Source organism: Staurois parvus, unplaced genomic scaffold (assembly GCF_062004578.1).
Source record: "Staurois parvus isolate SC_StPar_1 unplaced genomic scaffold, SC_StPar_1.0 ptg000361l, whole genome shotgun sequence".
NCBI classification, from domain to species: domain Eukaryota; kingdom Metazoa; phylum Chordata; class Amphibia; order Anura; family Ranidae; genus Staurois; species Staurois parvus.
The window spans coordinates 13,390,915-13,403,612 of record NW_028318157.1 but is presented as its reverse complement, the minus strand read 5'-3'; the positions used below and the strand labels follow the sequence as shown (position 1 = coordinate 13,403,612).

General features: G+C 40.2%; 1 protein-coding gene across 1 annotated transcript; it reads left to right on the top strand.

Moving 5' to 3' along the window:
• The first annotated feature begins 659 nt into the window (after positions 1-659).
• Positions 660-2,540, top strand: LOC149456516 (zinc finger BED domain-containing protein 5-like). The gene has a single exon (XM_089684867.1). The coding sequence runs from the start codon at positions 660-662 to the stop codon at positions 2,538-2,540; it is 1,881 nt and encodes a 626-aa protein (XP_089540993.1).
• Positions 2,541-12,698: the final 10,158 nt, after the last annotated feature.

Sequence of the window (12,698 nt, the reverse complement as noted above, 5' to 3'; positions counted from 1 at the left end):
ACGGGGGATGAATTGCTATGGGGGATGAATTACTATATGGGGGATGAATTACTATGGGGGATGAATTACTATATGGAGGATGAATTACTATATGGGGGATGAATTACTATATGGGGGATGAATTACTATGGGGGATGAATTACTATGGGGGATGAATTACACTATGGGGGATGAATTACACTATGGGGGATGAATTACTATATGGGGGATGAATTACTATGGGGGATGAATTACTATATGGGAGATGTATTTTCAGTTTTAAAAATGTGGCTCTCAAAATAAATTTCAATCATGGTTTTGGCGAGATTTGGCTCAGTTGAAAAAAAAGGTTGCCCACCACTGTAATGATTGGTCTATTTGTGAGCCGAAGCACATGTTACGGACTATAAATAGCTCCGGTGTCACTGTTACACTGACAGGAGAAGACATCGCAGTAGATCGCCGATGCGCAGAAGAGCACCGAAGGATCTGGACTCTGGAGGATTATCGCGGACGCAGCACAGAAGAGCGCTGAGTGATGGATCTGGAGGAGACAGGAGAAGAAGAGCACTGACTGATGGATCTGGATGGAGTGCTGAGTGTGACGGACAGCGGCTATCTGGAGGAGACAAGCGCAGTAAGTACTGAGTGACAGTGAGACAGGAACAGATACTGCAGTGATGGACAAATTTTTGAAAAGGAAAGAACTGGACTCTGAACAAAATTCGGAGCCAGATAAGAGCCCAAGTATGAGTGGGGATCAAAAGAAAGCAAAGATGGTTAGCTCAAGGAAATTCTTTGGCACAAGGCAATATAGCGAAAGCTATATTTCATTTGGATTTACTTTCACCGGAGATGCAAAGAAACCAACTCCACTGTGTGTGGTGTGTGGTGAAAAGCTATCTAACAGTGCTATGGTCCCAAGTAAACTTAAACGCCATCTCCAAACGAAACACCCTTCGCTTCAAAACAAGAATGCAGACTTTTTTGTTCACCTGCGTGAAAACACGGAGAAACAGGCAACTTTCATGAGAAAAACCACAAAGGTAAATGAAAGAGCTCTTAAAGCTAGCTATCAAGTTGCTGAACTTATAGCCAAGTCAAAAAAGTCGCACACTGTGGCAGAGACATTAATACTTCCCGCCTGCAAAGCTATTGTAGAGGAGATGCTCGGACCTGAAGCAGCTAAGGAAATAGACAAAGTCCCTCTCTCAGACAACACAATTTCCAGACGTATTAATGACATGTCTGCAGACATAGAAAGTGTGGTTTTGGAAAAGATCCGATTCAGTGAGAAATTTGCATTGCAACTTGACGAGTCTACTGATATCAGTGGACATGCTCAACTCTTGGCCAATGTGCGTTTTGTGGATGGTGATGCAATTAGAGAAAACTTCTTTTTTTGCAAGGCATTGCCAGAAAAAACAACAGGAGAAGAAATTTTTAGGGTCACATCAGAATACCTTGAACAAGGAGGACTTAAGTGGGAAAACTGCACAAGTGTCTGCACCGATGGAGCTGCAGCCATGGTCGGGCGCACCAAAGGCTTTGTAAGCAGAGTGAAGGAAAGAAATCCAGATGTGATTGTTACGCATTGTTTTTTACACCGTGAGGCCCTCGTAGCCAAGACTTTACCAGCAGACCTAGTTCCTGTGTTGGATGATGTTGTGCGCATGGTAAACTTTGTAAAGTCACGACCCGTGAAAAGTCGCATGTTTGCAGCTTTGTGTGAGGAGATGGGAGCGAAGCATAAAACCTTGCTGTTTCATACGGAGGTCCGGTGGTTGTCGCGTGGCAAGGTCTTGGTTCGTGTGTATGAGCTGCGGGAGGAACTTAAAGTGTTTCTGACAAATGAGAGGTCAGATTACGCAAAGCTGCTTGCAAGTGATGAGTGGTGTGCAAGGCTGGCATACCTGGCAGATATTTTTCATCATCTGAATGAGCTGAACACACGAATGCAAGGCCGAAATGAAAATCTGCTTACAAGTACAGATAAAATAAATGGATTCCGTTCAAAGGTGCAACTCTGGCATCAACACGTGGAAAGTGGCAATCTTGAAATGTTCACACTCACCAAGCAATGGCAAGGTGTTCACACTGCTGCACTGGGTGAGATAATAGTTAAACATTTAAAAACTCTCGAGGAGAAGTTGTCATTTTATTTCTCTTCAGTCTCCACTGAATGCCTTGACTGGGTTAGGGACCCTTATAGCTCAGCATCAGTTGGTGGAAAGGACATGACTTTACAGGAGCAGGAGGAACTAACTGAACTGAGACAAAATCGTAGTTTCAAGCTAAGATTTGCTGATCTACCTTTGGACAGTTTTTGGTTGGATACTGCCAAGGAGTTCCCCGTTCTGGCAAACAAAGCTATTTTGACATTGCTCCCATTTTCCACTACATATCTGTGTGAGATGAGCTTTTCAAGCCTGATTGCTATAAAAACTAAAGACAGAGAGAGACTGAGAGCTGTTGACGAAGAGCTACGTGTGTGTCTTTCTTCGATTCCTGCCAGAATATCAGCTTTGTGTTCAGCCAAACAGGCCCAGGTTTCGCACTGAGTAAGTCAACAGAAATATGAACAATTATGAGAATACTTTATTATTTCATAATAAAGTAATTATAAAATAATTTCTTTGTGTTTGATTACTATTCAAGAGAATTACTTTATATATAGTCAATATAGGCACAGAGGTAATTTTTTTTAACATTTTCTAATGGTGGTGTGCCTCGTGATTTTTTTCATGAAAAAAGTGTGCCTTTGCACAAAAAAGGTTGAAAAACACTGACTTAGTACACTCTCAATGAGATTAATGGAAGGAAAAAACATGTAAACCGTGTGATGCATGGCACATTCCCCTCACAGCATGGCAAAATGGATACAGCCCACAAGCTCGAATGAACCACTTTAGCATGCAGCTAGTGTGAGCAGGCCTTTAGGGTTTACATCTACTTTAAGGTCTGGTTCACACTACATGCGTTTCAGTTGCGTTTTTTTTGCATCCAAAATGCACAGAAAGTAGGTTATGTGGTTGTCAATGTCAGTGCTTGCAGTTCCAGTGCTTTCCGGGGGCAGAAAAAAAAGTTGAACAGGCTGCATGTTTTCTGCACATAACTACTGGAACACGGTAAAATGCATAAAAAACTCACTGGAACGCACCAAAAATGCACTGAAGCGCACATCTCTAGTTAACTTGAAGAAAAAGAGAGGGGGAAAATGAACTGGAATGCATCAAAAACGCAATGGAACACATCAAAATTGCATAAAATACTCACTGTATTGCGCCAAAAACGAGTAAAAAATGAGCATGCAAAAACATGTCCGGAACGCATCTGGACTGTGTTTCTATAGTGTGAACCGACCCTAAAGGAAATCTGTATTGAGAGAAATATGAAGGATGCATCTGCTGATTGTTGTTTCCACCATACTAAAAAAAGATACAAAAAATCAATGAAGGACATGGCATACTTGTTGACTGTGTAGTGTTTTTTTTCTTAGTTATTTTAATTTTTCATTGTTTAGTCATACTTTATGCTCCAATAGCTCAACCTAGTCATTGGCCTCATTAACATTCCTAAAATGTGTCTAAAGCCAACGTTGTGTAGCTTTGGATAGAGCGATGATAGGTTATACACATGATGAGAATATCGGACGAACGATCGTCTGTTTTTTTTTTTGTTTTTTGCATGCTAGTCTCCATATCAAAAATGAAGAGGTTACTCAACTTATGAAAATTCTTCAATAACTGAATAGAATTTCAGAAGTGATGTCATGTATTGTATTGTATTTGTATTGTATGTTTGGATGACTACTGTACTGATTAAATAAAAATCGTATTACCTGGTATCGTACAAGAAACATTTTTGCACTTGTCCCTTGGGTTATTGTCACCTGAACTGTCGTGATTGGCTCTCAAAAGCTGTATACTAACAATCAGATTATTGTACCATCGCTCCTTGTACAAACATTTTCATATAATTTTTTTATTGTGTGTATGAGGTTTTTAGAACCTCTGAGATTTTTGGAGGTTTTTAGAACCTCCCTGCTGATGAGTTTAACTCCCACTGTTTGTTCTAGTGAAAGACTGGAGGGAGTTTCAAAATTTTGAGCTTACACCAAAAGAGAGAGGAAGTCTTCCAATGGGCACTTGTTTTCTGGTGACAACTGTCCCTTAGGCAGGACATACATTATACACCTTTTTGTTGTTTAACCAGGAGGTTGAATGAAAAAAAAAATGTGTTGATTTCTCCATCCACATATTTGATGTGGGTGGAAGAATTCTTCCATGACTGAATAGAATTTCAGAAGTGATGTCATGTATTGTATTGGATTTGTATTGTATGTTTGGATGACTACTGTACAGATTAAATAAAAATCGTATTATCTGGTATCATACAACAAACATTTTTGCGCTTGTCCATTGGGTTATTGTCACATGAACTGTCGTGATTGGCTCTTTAAAGCTGTATACCTAACAATCAGATTATTGTACCATCTCTCCTTGTACGAACATTTTCATATCATTTTTTTTATTGTGTCTATGAGGTTTTTAGAACCTCCAAGATTTTTAGAGGTTTTTAGAACCTCTGTTGGGTTTTCATTGTTGTCTGTCTCCCTGCTAATCATTGTTTGTTCTAGTGAAAGACTGGAGGGAATTTCAAAATTTTGAGCTTTCACCAAAAGAGAGAGGAAGTCTTCCAATGGGCACTTGTTTTCTGGTGAGAACTGTCTTGTTTTCTGGTGATAACTGTCCTTTAGGCAGGCCATACATTATGCACTTTTTTGTTGTTTAAACAGAAGGTTGAATGAAAAAAATTGTGCTGATTTCTCCAGCCACACATTTGATGTGGGTGGAAGAATCAATCCCATTGTGCTATTGTGTTCTGAAGGCAAGAAGCCATCCCAGCCATCAGTGCATAAAGCTCAGTGTTGGCAGCCATAGCTGGTGGCATGGATCATTCCTAAAAACCTGATAGGGTAGTTGTATAGAAGTTGATTGAAATAACAACTTCTCCGAATAGGGTCACTCAGGCAATGATTCACGCAAAAATAGAAGCCACTATCCTAGATTCCATCCCTAAGTTCAAGAAGATTTGGAATCCCTGGGTAGAGCATTTCCTCCCATCCAATTTTGATGACTCCCTTCTCAATCCGTAATCTGCATCTTTTGTTTGATGGTACCATTCCTTAACCATACTGCGGGTTTCCCCCTTCTCCCCCTACTGTGCAGCCGTATGCCCCTTCCCATCCTTCCCCCCCCCCCATTTTGTTAGGCCTTAACTGCCATTTGATAGTCCTCTTTATTAGTGATGCCTGACTTTGTATTATTGGGTTTCTTACTGTGCCATTAATGTACACCTTCAATGACCCATACTTTTGCTTATTATTTTATACTGTTCCATGTTAAAAAATAAAATTGTTTGAACACGAAATAACAACTTCTGTACAACCAAGGTGCCCATGCATGGATGGAAATTCAGCTGGTCCCTGCTACACCAGATTTTGCTACACCAGCAAAATTTTGATAAGTATTTGACCGGATTCACTTCAAAAAAATTCCTCTCACTTTCTGTCATGTCTACAACATCACAACATATTATCAGTGTTGCAAAGCTTAAAGGGTAACTTCACTTTTGTGGGAATAAAATAGGAAAAAATAAAATAGCATATACATTTGAAACACAAAACATATTGTAATTGAATGGTATTAAAAATATTTCCTTTTCAATTTGCAGCACTGTAATTTTCAGTAAAATACAATGCAATATGGCAAACTGGAGGCATGCTGTACACATTTGGTGTGTGGACACCCCCCCCCCCCAGAAATATTTCCTGTTTCTATGATTGGCTTACTGATGTTCCCAGAAGTCTACACTAAGGTACAAGTCAGATTTTAGGCATCTCCTGCAACAAAAATGTTATTTTGGTGAGATACTCGCAAAGGGAAATCATGTCTAAGGGCTGGTTCACACTGCTGCAATTTCAGGTGTAATTTTGGAATTTAAATCATACCTGAAATCAGATCTAATAAATGTGAATGTGAGTGTCCTAACATACGTGATTTGCTGCAGCACGATTTTAAAAGTAGTTCTTGTATTACTTTTTCTGCAGTTGGTTGCAATTTCACATAGACTACAATAGAAATTGCACTGCAAAATGCAATGGAAAATGCAAGAAATCATTGGGAAATCTTCAGAAAATGAGGCAACCAAAATGCACTATTTTAAATCGCATCCAGTGTGAACCAAGCCTAAGGCTAAGACTTGGTTCACACTGGATGCGATTTAAAATTGCGCTTTTTGTTTGCAATTTCACCACATTTTCTGAAGATTTGTTTGCAACTTGTGAAGATTTCCCAACAATTTCTTGGGGTTTCCATTGCGTTTTGCAGTGCGATTTCTATTGTAGTCTATGTATGTGAAATCACAACAAACTGCAGAAAAAGTAATACAAGAACTACTTTTGAAATCCCGCTGCGGCAAATCGTGTATGTTAAGACACTCACATTCACATTCATTAGATCCGATTTCAGATACAATTTCACTTCCCAAATTGCACCTGAAATCGCGGCTGTGTGAACCAGGGCTAAAGAGATATAGATCCTGCAACTTTCCTCATTAGAACCCTGCAAGTGCAGCAGCTAATTGATAATTATAAAATCACTCCCATTCACATTCATTTTGCACATGGACACAGACAAACAGCTATTTCTTCAGAATAACAAAAGGTAGGAATCTGCAACAAAGGATGTTAAAATCCATGCAATGTTTACAGATCATTCAAAGGGGAATGTTTTTTTTCTTTTTCTTAAGTGAACTCACTGTTTACAAGTGTAAATTGAAGTTGGTAACTACAAAAAGGCCAATAATCCCTATGTAAAGAAGGTGTTGTTCCACGCCCAATTCTTTTCACAGCCATTGATCAATAATGTCTGGCAGCATGTTCTCTTTTTATAGACAGCTCTCCTATAAGTTTTCTGTTGTGTCTAGTCAAGTCTACAGTCAGCCCATAGTTGAAACTCAATGTTCTGTCAATATGGAACCTTTACTATTGGTTCCAGTAGTGAGACTAAGGGCTCATTCACACCATAGTGCAGAGACATCAGGTTTTCCGCATGCATTCTGCAAGGGCACAACAAAATCAATTGTTCTCTATGTGCCCTGTTCAGAACACAACACTAGTATCAAATGCAGATTTTGCACAGGAATCTGCAACACATATAAAACTCATTGGAGCATGCATGAAAATAAGAGTTTCCATGAGATTTTCTGCATGTATAGTGTGAACAAGGCCAGAGAGAGGTGTGAGTAGCAGATATGTGTAGAGATATGTAAATCTAAAAAGTGTCAGGGCTACCTCACCTATTTTACCAACATGGCTGATGAAATACCAGTTGATGGAAATTATAACTGGCTTTCTTGTGAAAATCTTATCTGTCTGGCTGTCTTTGACTTGAATCATTTCTGAGTTTCTGAGTTGCAACAAGCATTCAGTTTGAGAAGTAAGAGTGAGTTCTGAACCATCACCTTGTTTTGGACAGTGATTCAGAGTATCGAATCATATGGATAAGCATGACAACCAGATGGTTGATATTTTGAGAAGCAGGGGTCATAAATGGCAGTCTACATTTTACTTCAAGCCAGGTTGTCTTCTGTATAAGAGGCCTTCCTATAAAGACTTGCTTCTGCAGACACACATGGATGAGTGCAATTATCCTGGGGCCAGTTCACACCACAAAAACGTCCTCCAGATCAGTTTCGGATGAGTTTCTGCATGCGTTTTTTTTTAATGCATTTTTGATGGTTTTTTCATGTACTTCCAGATGCTTTCCAGATGCTTTTTTCCTCCTTTTTTTGGGTCATTTCAATTGCAAAATATTTTTTTTTTCATCAAGATAATGCTTTCGGGGCACTTTTCTTGTCAGATCACTTCCTGTTTGTAGCTCTAGCCCTGCCGGGGCCGCTTGATTATGCTTGTCCCCAGTGGTTGCCCTGACCTTGCCAGCATCCTGACACCTTTGACACAGTAAGATCAGACATATTTCAACAGTATAAAATAATAATGCAAGAGATACAATTCTTTAGTAACACCTCTATATTAGGCTCGTTCAAAAGAGTAGACCACAGAAAGAAGATTTAGGAGGTACATCACCAGTTAATGCATAAAAGCAAAACACTGATAAAATGGAAATAACCAAATAGCAATGGTTAACAGATTATATGGTCACAAATGGTATGTTGTAACTATGTAATTGCAACACCAGCAGCAGGAGGAAGACGGAGGTGTGTTGACTTATTAGCTCCCTCTGGGCCACTGTCGTCACAGTAGGGAATATATACATACATACATACATACATACATACTGTCATGGCCAAAAATGTTGGCACCCCTGCATTTCTGACAGATAATGCACCACTTCAGTTCAGACCATTTTGGGGGTTTTGCGTGGGATGTGTCAGATTTGGCTTTCTGTGGGTATAGTGGTGCATTATCTGACAGAAATGCAGGGGTACCAATATATTTGGCTGTGACTGTATATATACTCCAGCATAAATAGACACCCTAATGTGAATAACAATGGCTTAGATGTGAAGAGGTCCCTTTAACTATAAATAGCAACTTGAGTCTTGAGATGTTTAAAGTTCCTGATGTGATAGTAGCAGTCTTGTCTTCTGTTAGCAATGGTGGGGTCCATATATAGTAGTGAGTAATGTTAATTCAATGAAGATAACAAAGAGGGTGTGGTAAATGCTCATAGCAAATATTTCATGGTAACTGAGATGTAAAGGTGTCTGCATGCAGTGTATCTAGAGTGTATTCAGAAAGAGATTGGACATCTGCCCACACACCCACTTCTTGCACAGGCTCTGACTGTTCGCAGTGAAGTGCAGAGTTACCGCCTGGCAGCCTGGCAGCGTGGCAAGCAGAGATGACTGGCTGAAGACTGGATAGTGGCAGTCCCAATGCAGAGAAGTTGATGCAATCCCGGTGTGGTGATCAGCTCCACCGCTGTGTTGAATTGCTATGCAGAGTCCTGCAATAGTAGCTAACAATCTGTCTCTGGAGGAGAATGGCAGTCCCCCCTGTTCATTTATGAATCCTGCACCAAGAGAGTGAGCCATTTCCTGTAGAATATACAGGTGAAACTCAAAAAATTAGAATATCGTGCAAAAGTTCATTTATTTCAGTAATGCAACTTAAAAGGTGAAACTAATATATGAGATAGACTCATTACATGCAAAGCAAGATAGTTCAAGCCGTGATTTGTCATAATTGTGATGATTATAAAAACCCCAAATCCACAATCTCAGAAAATTAGAATATTGTGAAAAGGTGCAATATTCTAGGCTCAAAGTGTCCCACTCTAATCAGCTAATTAAACCATAACACCTGCAAAGGGTTCCTGAGCCTTTAAATGGTCTCACAGTCTGGTTCAGTAGGAATCACAATCATGGGAAAGACTGCTGACCTGACAGTTGTGCAGAAAACCATCATTAACACCCTCTACAAGGAGGGAAAGCCTCAAAAGGTAATTGCAAAAGAAGTTGGATGTTCCCAAAGTGCTGTATCAAAGCACATTAACAGAAAGTTATGTGGAAGGGAAAAGTGTGGAAGAAAAGGTGCACAAGCAGCAGGGATGACCGCAGCCTGGAGAGGATTGTCAGGAAAAGGCCATTCAAAATTGTTGGGGACTCTCACAAGGAGTTTCACCTGTAGCTGCTCTCTCAGCAATCCTCTGGTTCCTCAGCTCTCTGGTAATTGTAGTTTAATCAGAACTCATAACTACAGTATGTATTGGCTGTAGGACTATAGGTCCCAGGATCCTCTGCTGTCAGAGTCCACTCTGCTAACAGGAAGTGGTGTAGCAGTCCCAGTACTGGGTACTAGGGGGAAAATGGATTAAACATGGGTTGCACAGTGGCTAAATAGTTAGCACTTCTGCCTGGCATCACCAGGGTTGTTGGTTCAAATCCCAACTACAGCACCACCTGCATGGAGTTTGCATGTTTTTCCTGTGTTTTGTGGGTTTCCTATGGGTACTCTGGTTTCTGCCCACACTCCAAAGACATGCTGGTAGGTTTATTGGCTCCTGTCTAAATTGGCCTAGTATGTGTAGGCATGAATGTGAGTTAGAGACTTTATATTGTATGCTCCTTGAGGGTTAGGAACTGATGTACAATATATATGTAAAGCACTGCATAAATTGACAGCTCTATAAAAGTATCTGTAATAAATAAATAAATAAATAAACCATAGTCTCATCTGTAAATGTCCCTGAATGGCTTAATGGTATAGCCAGCACCTGGTTACATGTTCACCCCTTGGAAGTGTCCTTTAAGTACTGTGTGCTGCTATGTAGAGAAGATGTCTGCACTGGCAGGCTTACTCATGGTTATGACCATTGCACCATTGAGACTGCATGCCCTCAAGAGAAGGCGTTATTGGGTACATCCACTGTTGATGGACCGAGAAAGCAAGGGCCAATTTTGGACACTGTATGTAGACATTCATTGACATCCGGACACGTTTTTTAACTTTACATGGATGCCAATTGTGAATTAAAAAGATGATCCTGAACCATCAATATGAGCCCATCAGTGTCCAGACACAGCCTTCTATGCTCCATCTTATCCAGTGCACTGCTCATGGTGTGAAGTGACCCTGACTTTACTTGACTTTCTTGCTCCAGAGCATAAAAAAAATACTGTAAAACAACAAGGTGAGTGAGCGCTAAAAATAGTAAAATAAAGCCAGCCGCTGAACACCAAAAGGCACCATATAAAACCTTCAAAGTAATCAAATAAAGCAGGGTGCAGCACTAAAGTGATCCGCTAAATCTCATAAAAGTACTATGTTCAAATATTCTCATATATGATATAAAATGCAATAAAATAAAAAATCACATAAAATTGGTGACAAAGTGCAGATAAAAATGTCACTAAGGAGTGACTGGTAACGTGAATTGGTGTTACACACTAAAAACAAATACAGTCCATAGTATAAGTGCAAATGAGATCCCAGATGATCTTCAGAAATCCAGTGGCTGGATCTGTGGATGAGGTGATAGAGTATGTAAAGATTGCGCACTCACCAGATACGCAATCACAATGCGCATTTACAGTTGGTAACCTCAAGACATCAAAGATCCTTATATGAGTCTGGTCAGATACCCCTCACTGCTTGGTAGTGCTGCCACACTTGGAAATAGCTGCTCTGTGGATGTAGATGGCTCCCAAAGGAGCTCAAAAAACAGAGGCCAAATAGTGTATTATCCTTAGGATAAGGAGTGTTTATTCCAAGTAAATACAAGGTAGGAGCAAAAAGAAGTACTGAGCCATATGAGTATGTAAGATGGCCGCCAGGGCCCTCGTGGCACCGGTTGGCTTGACGTCACACCGCAGTAGCCCCTTACTGACGCGTTTTGTGCAATGGCACATAGTCATAGGGGGTTAGCTAACACCAATTCACGTTACCAGTCACTACTTAGTGACATTTTTATCTGCACTTTGTCACCAATTTTATGTGATTTTTTATTTTATTGCATTTTATATCATATATGAGAATATTTGAACATAATACTTTTATGAGATTTAGTGGATCATTTTAGCGCTGCACCCTGCTTTATTTGATAAAATAATTATTGAAGTGCTGAAGTTGTGGAGAGATAAAGTCCTTCTTGCAAATCCCAACAGTAGAACTGGTTAAATAAGTATTAAAAATGCTTTATAACAATCCCAAGCTGATATCTCTAGCTGCAGGCATTATGGTGTAACTTATCCTCAAAGTAATGAGAAACAACACTTTAACTTTCTTTTTTTCCCACTAGATCCCTGGTGTTCAACATGTTGGGCTTTAAGCATTCTCTACTACGTATATCCAAAATAAAACATTGTTGTTGTAGATATATTTTATATCTTATTTTTGTACAGAATTATGTTTTTAGAGTTAGATCAGGGTGATTATTTCAAAGGGTGGGTTAAAGCAGCATTTTAGTTTATCAATAAAAACAGAAACAACTTCCCAATCAGGCCATAGTCAAAAGACGAGAAAAAGAAGAGAAGCGCCTCTAAGTGCAATAGGTCTTTTAATTCAAGTCTAAATGTAGAAACACTCACATGTGTGAAGTAATCATAAGCATAAAAACCGTGGTTAACAATCGTTAACGGTGGGGTGGTAACCCGGGTGAAGAGCCGTCATCTTACTGCAATGTGGGGAAGTCAGCTCTCGGCTGGAACAGCGTGGTGGCTGAAGGGGGAACAGCGGTGAGGCCGGCCTTCATGCATGTCCTCCCTCAGAGCCGGATGGAACGCATGCTGGAACGTAGCGGCGGCGTGGCCGTGATGACGTCAGATCCCAGGGTGCACTGCGACGCGTTTCGGAGCATGCACTGGCCGTGGAAGGCGAAAGTGCACTCCTTTTTCAAGCAGGGGGAGGTGGATGAACAGGGGTGAATATATAGGGAACGTGAGTCTAATTGATCAATTAACCAATTAACCAGTGATTGACCATTGCTGTCAGGTGAATAGTGTAAAGTCATGGATGTTAACTAGGGGGTAAAGGAAACCAAATGGATCCCAGATGATCTTCAGAAATCCAGTGACCCCAGTTAACATCCATGATTACTTCACACATGTGAGTGTTTCTACATTTAGACTTGAATTAAAAGACTTATTGCACTTAGAGGCGCTTCTCTCCTTTTTCTCATCTACAGAAGTTG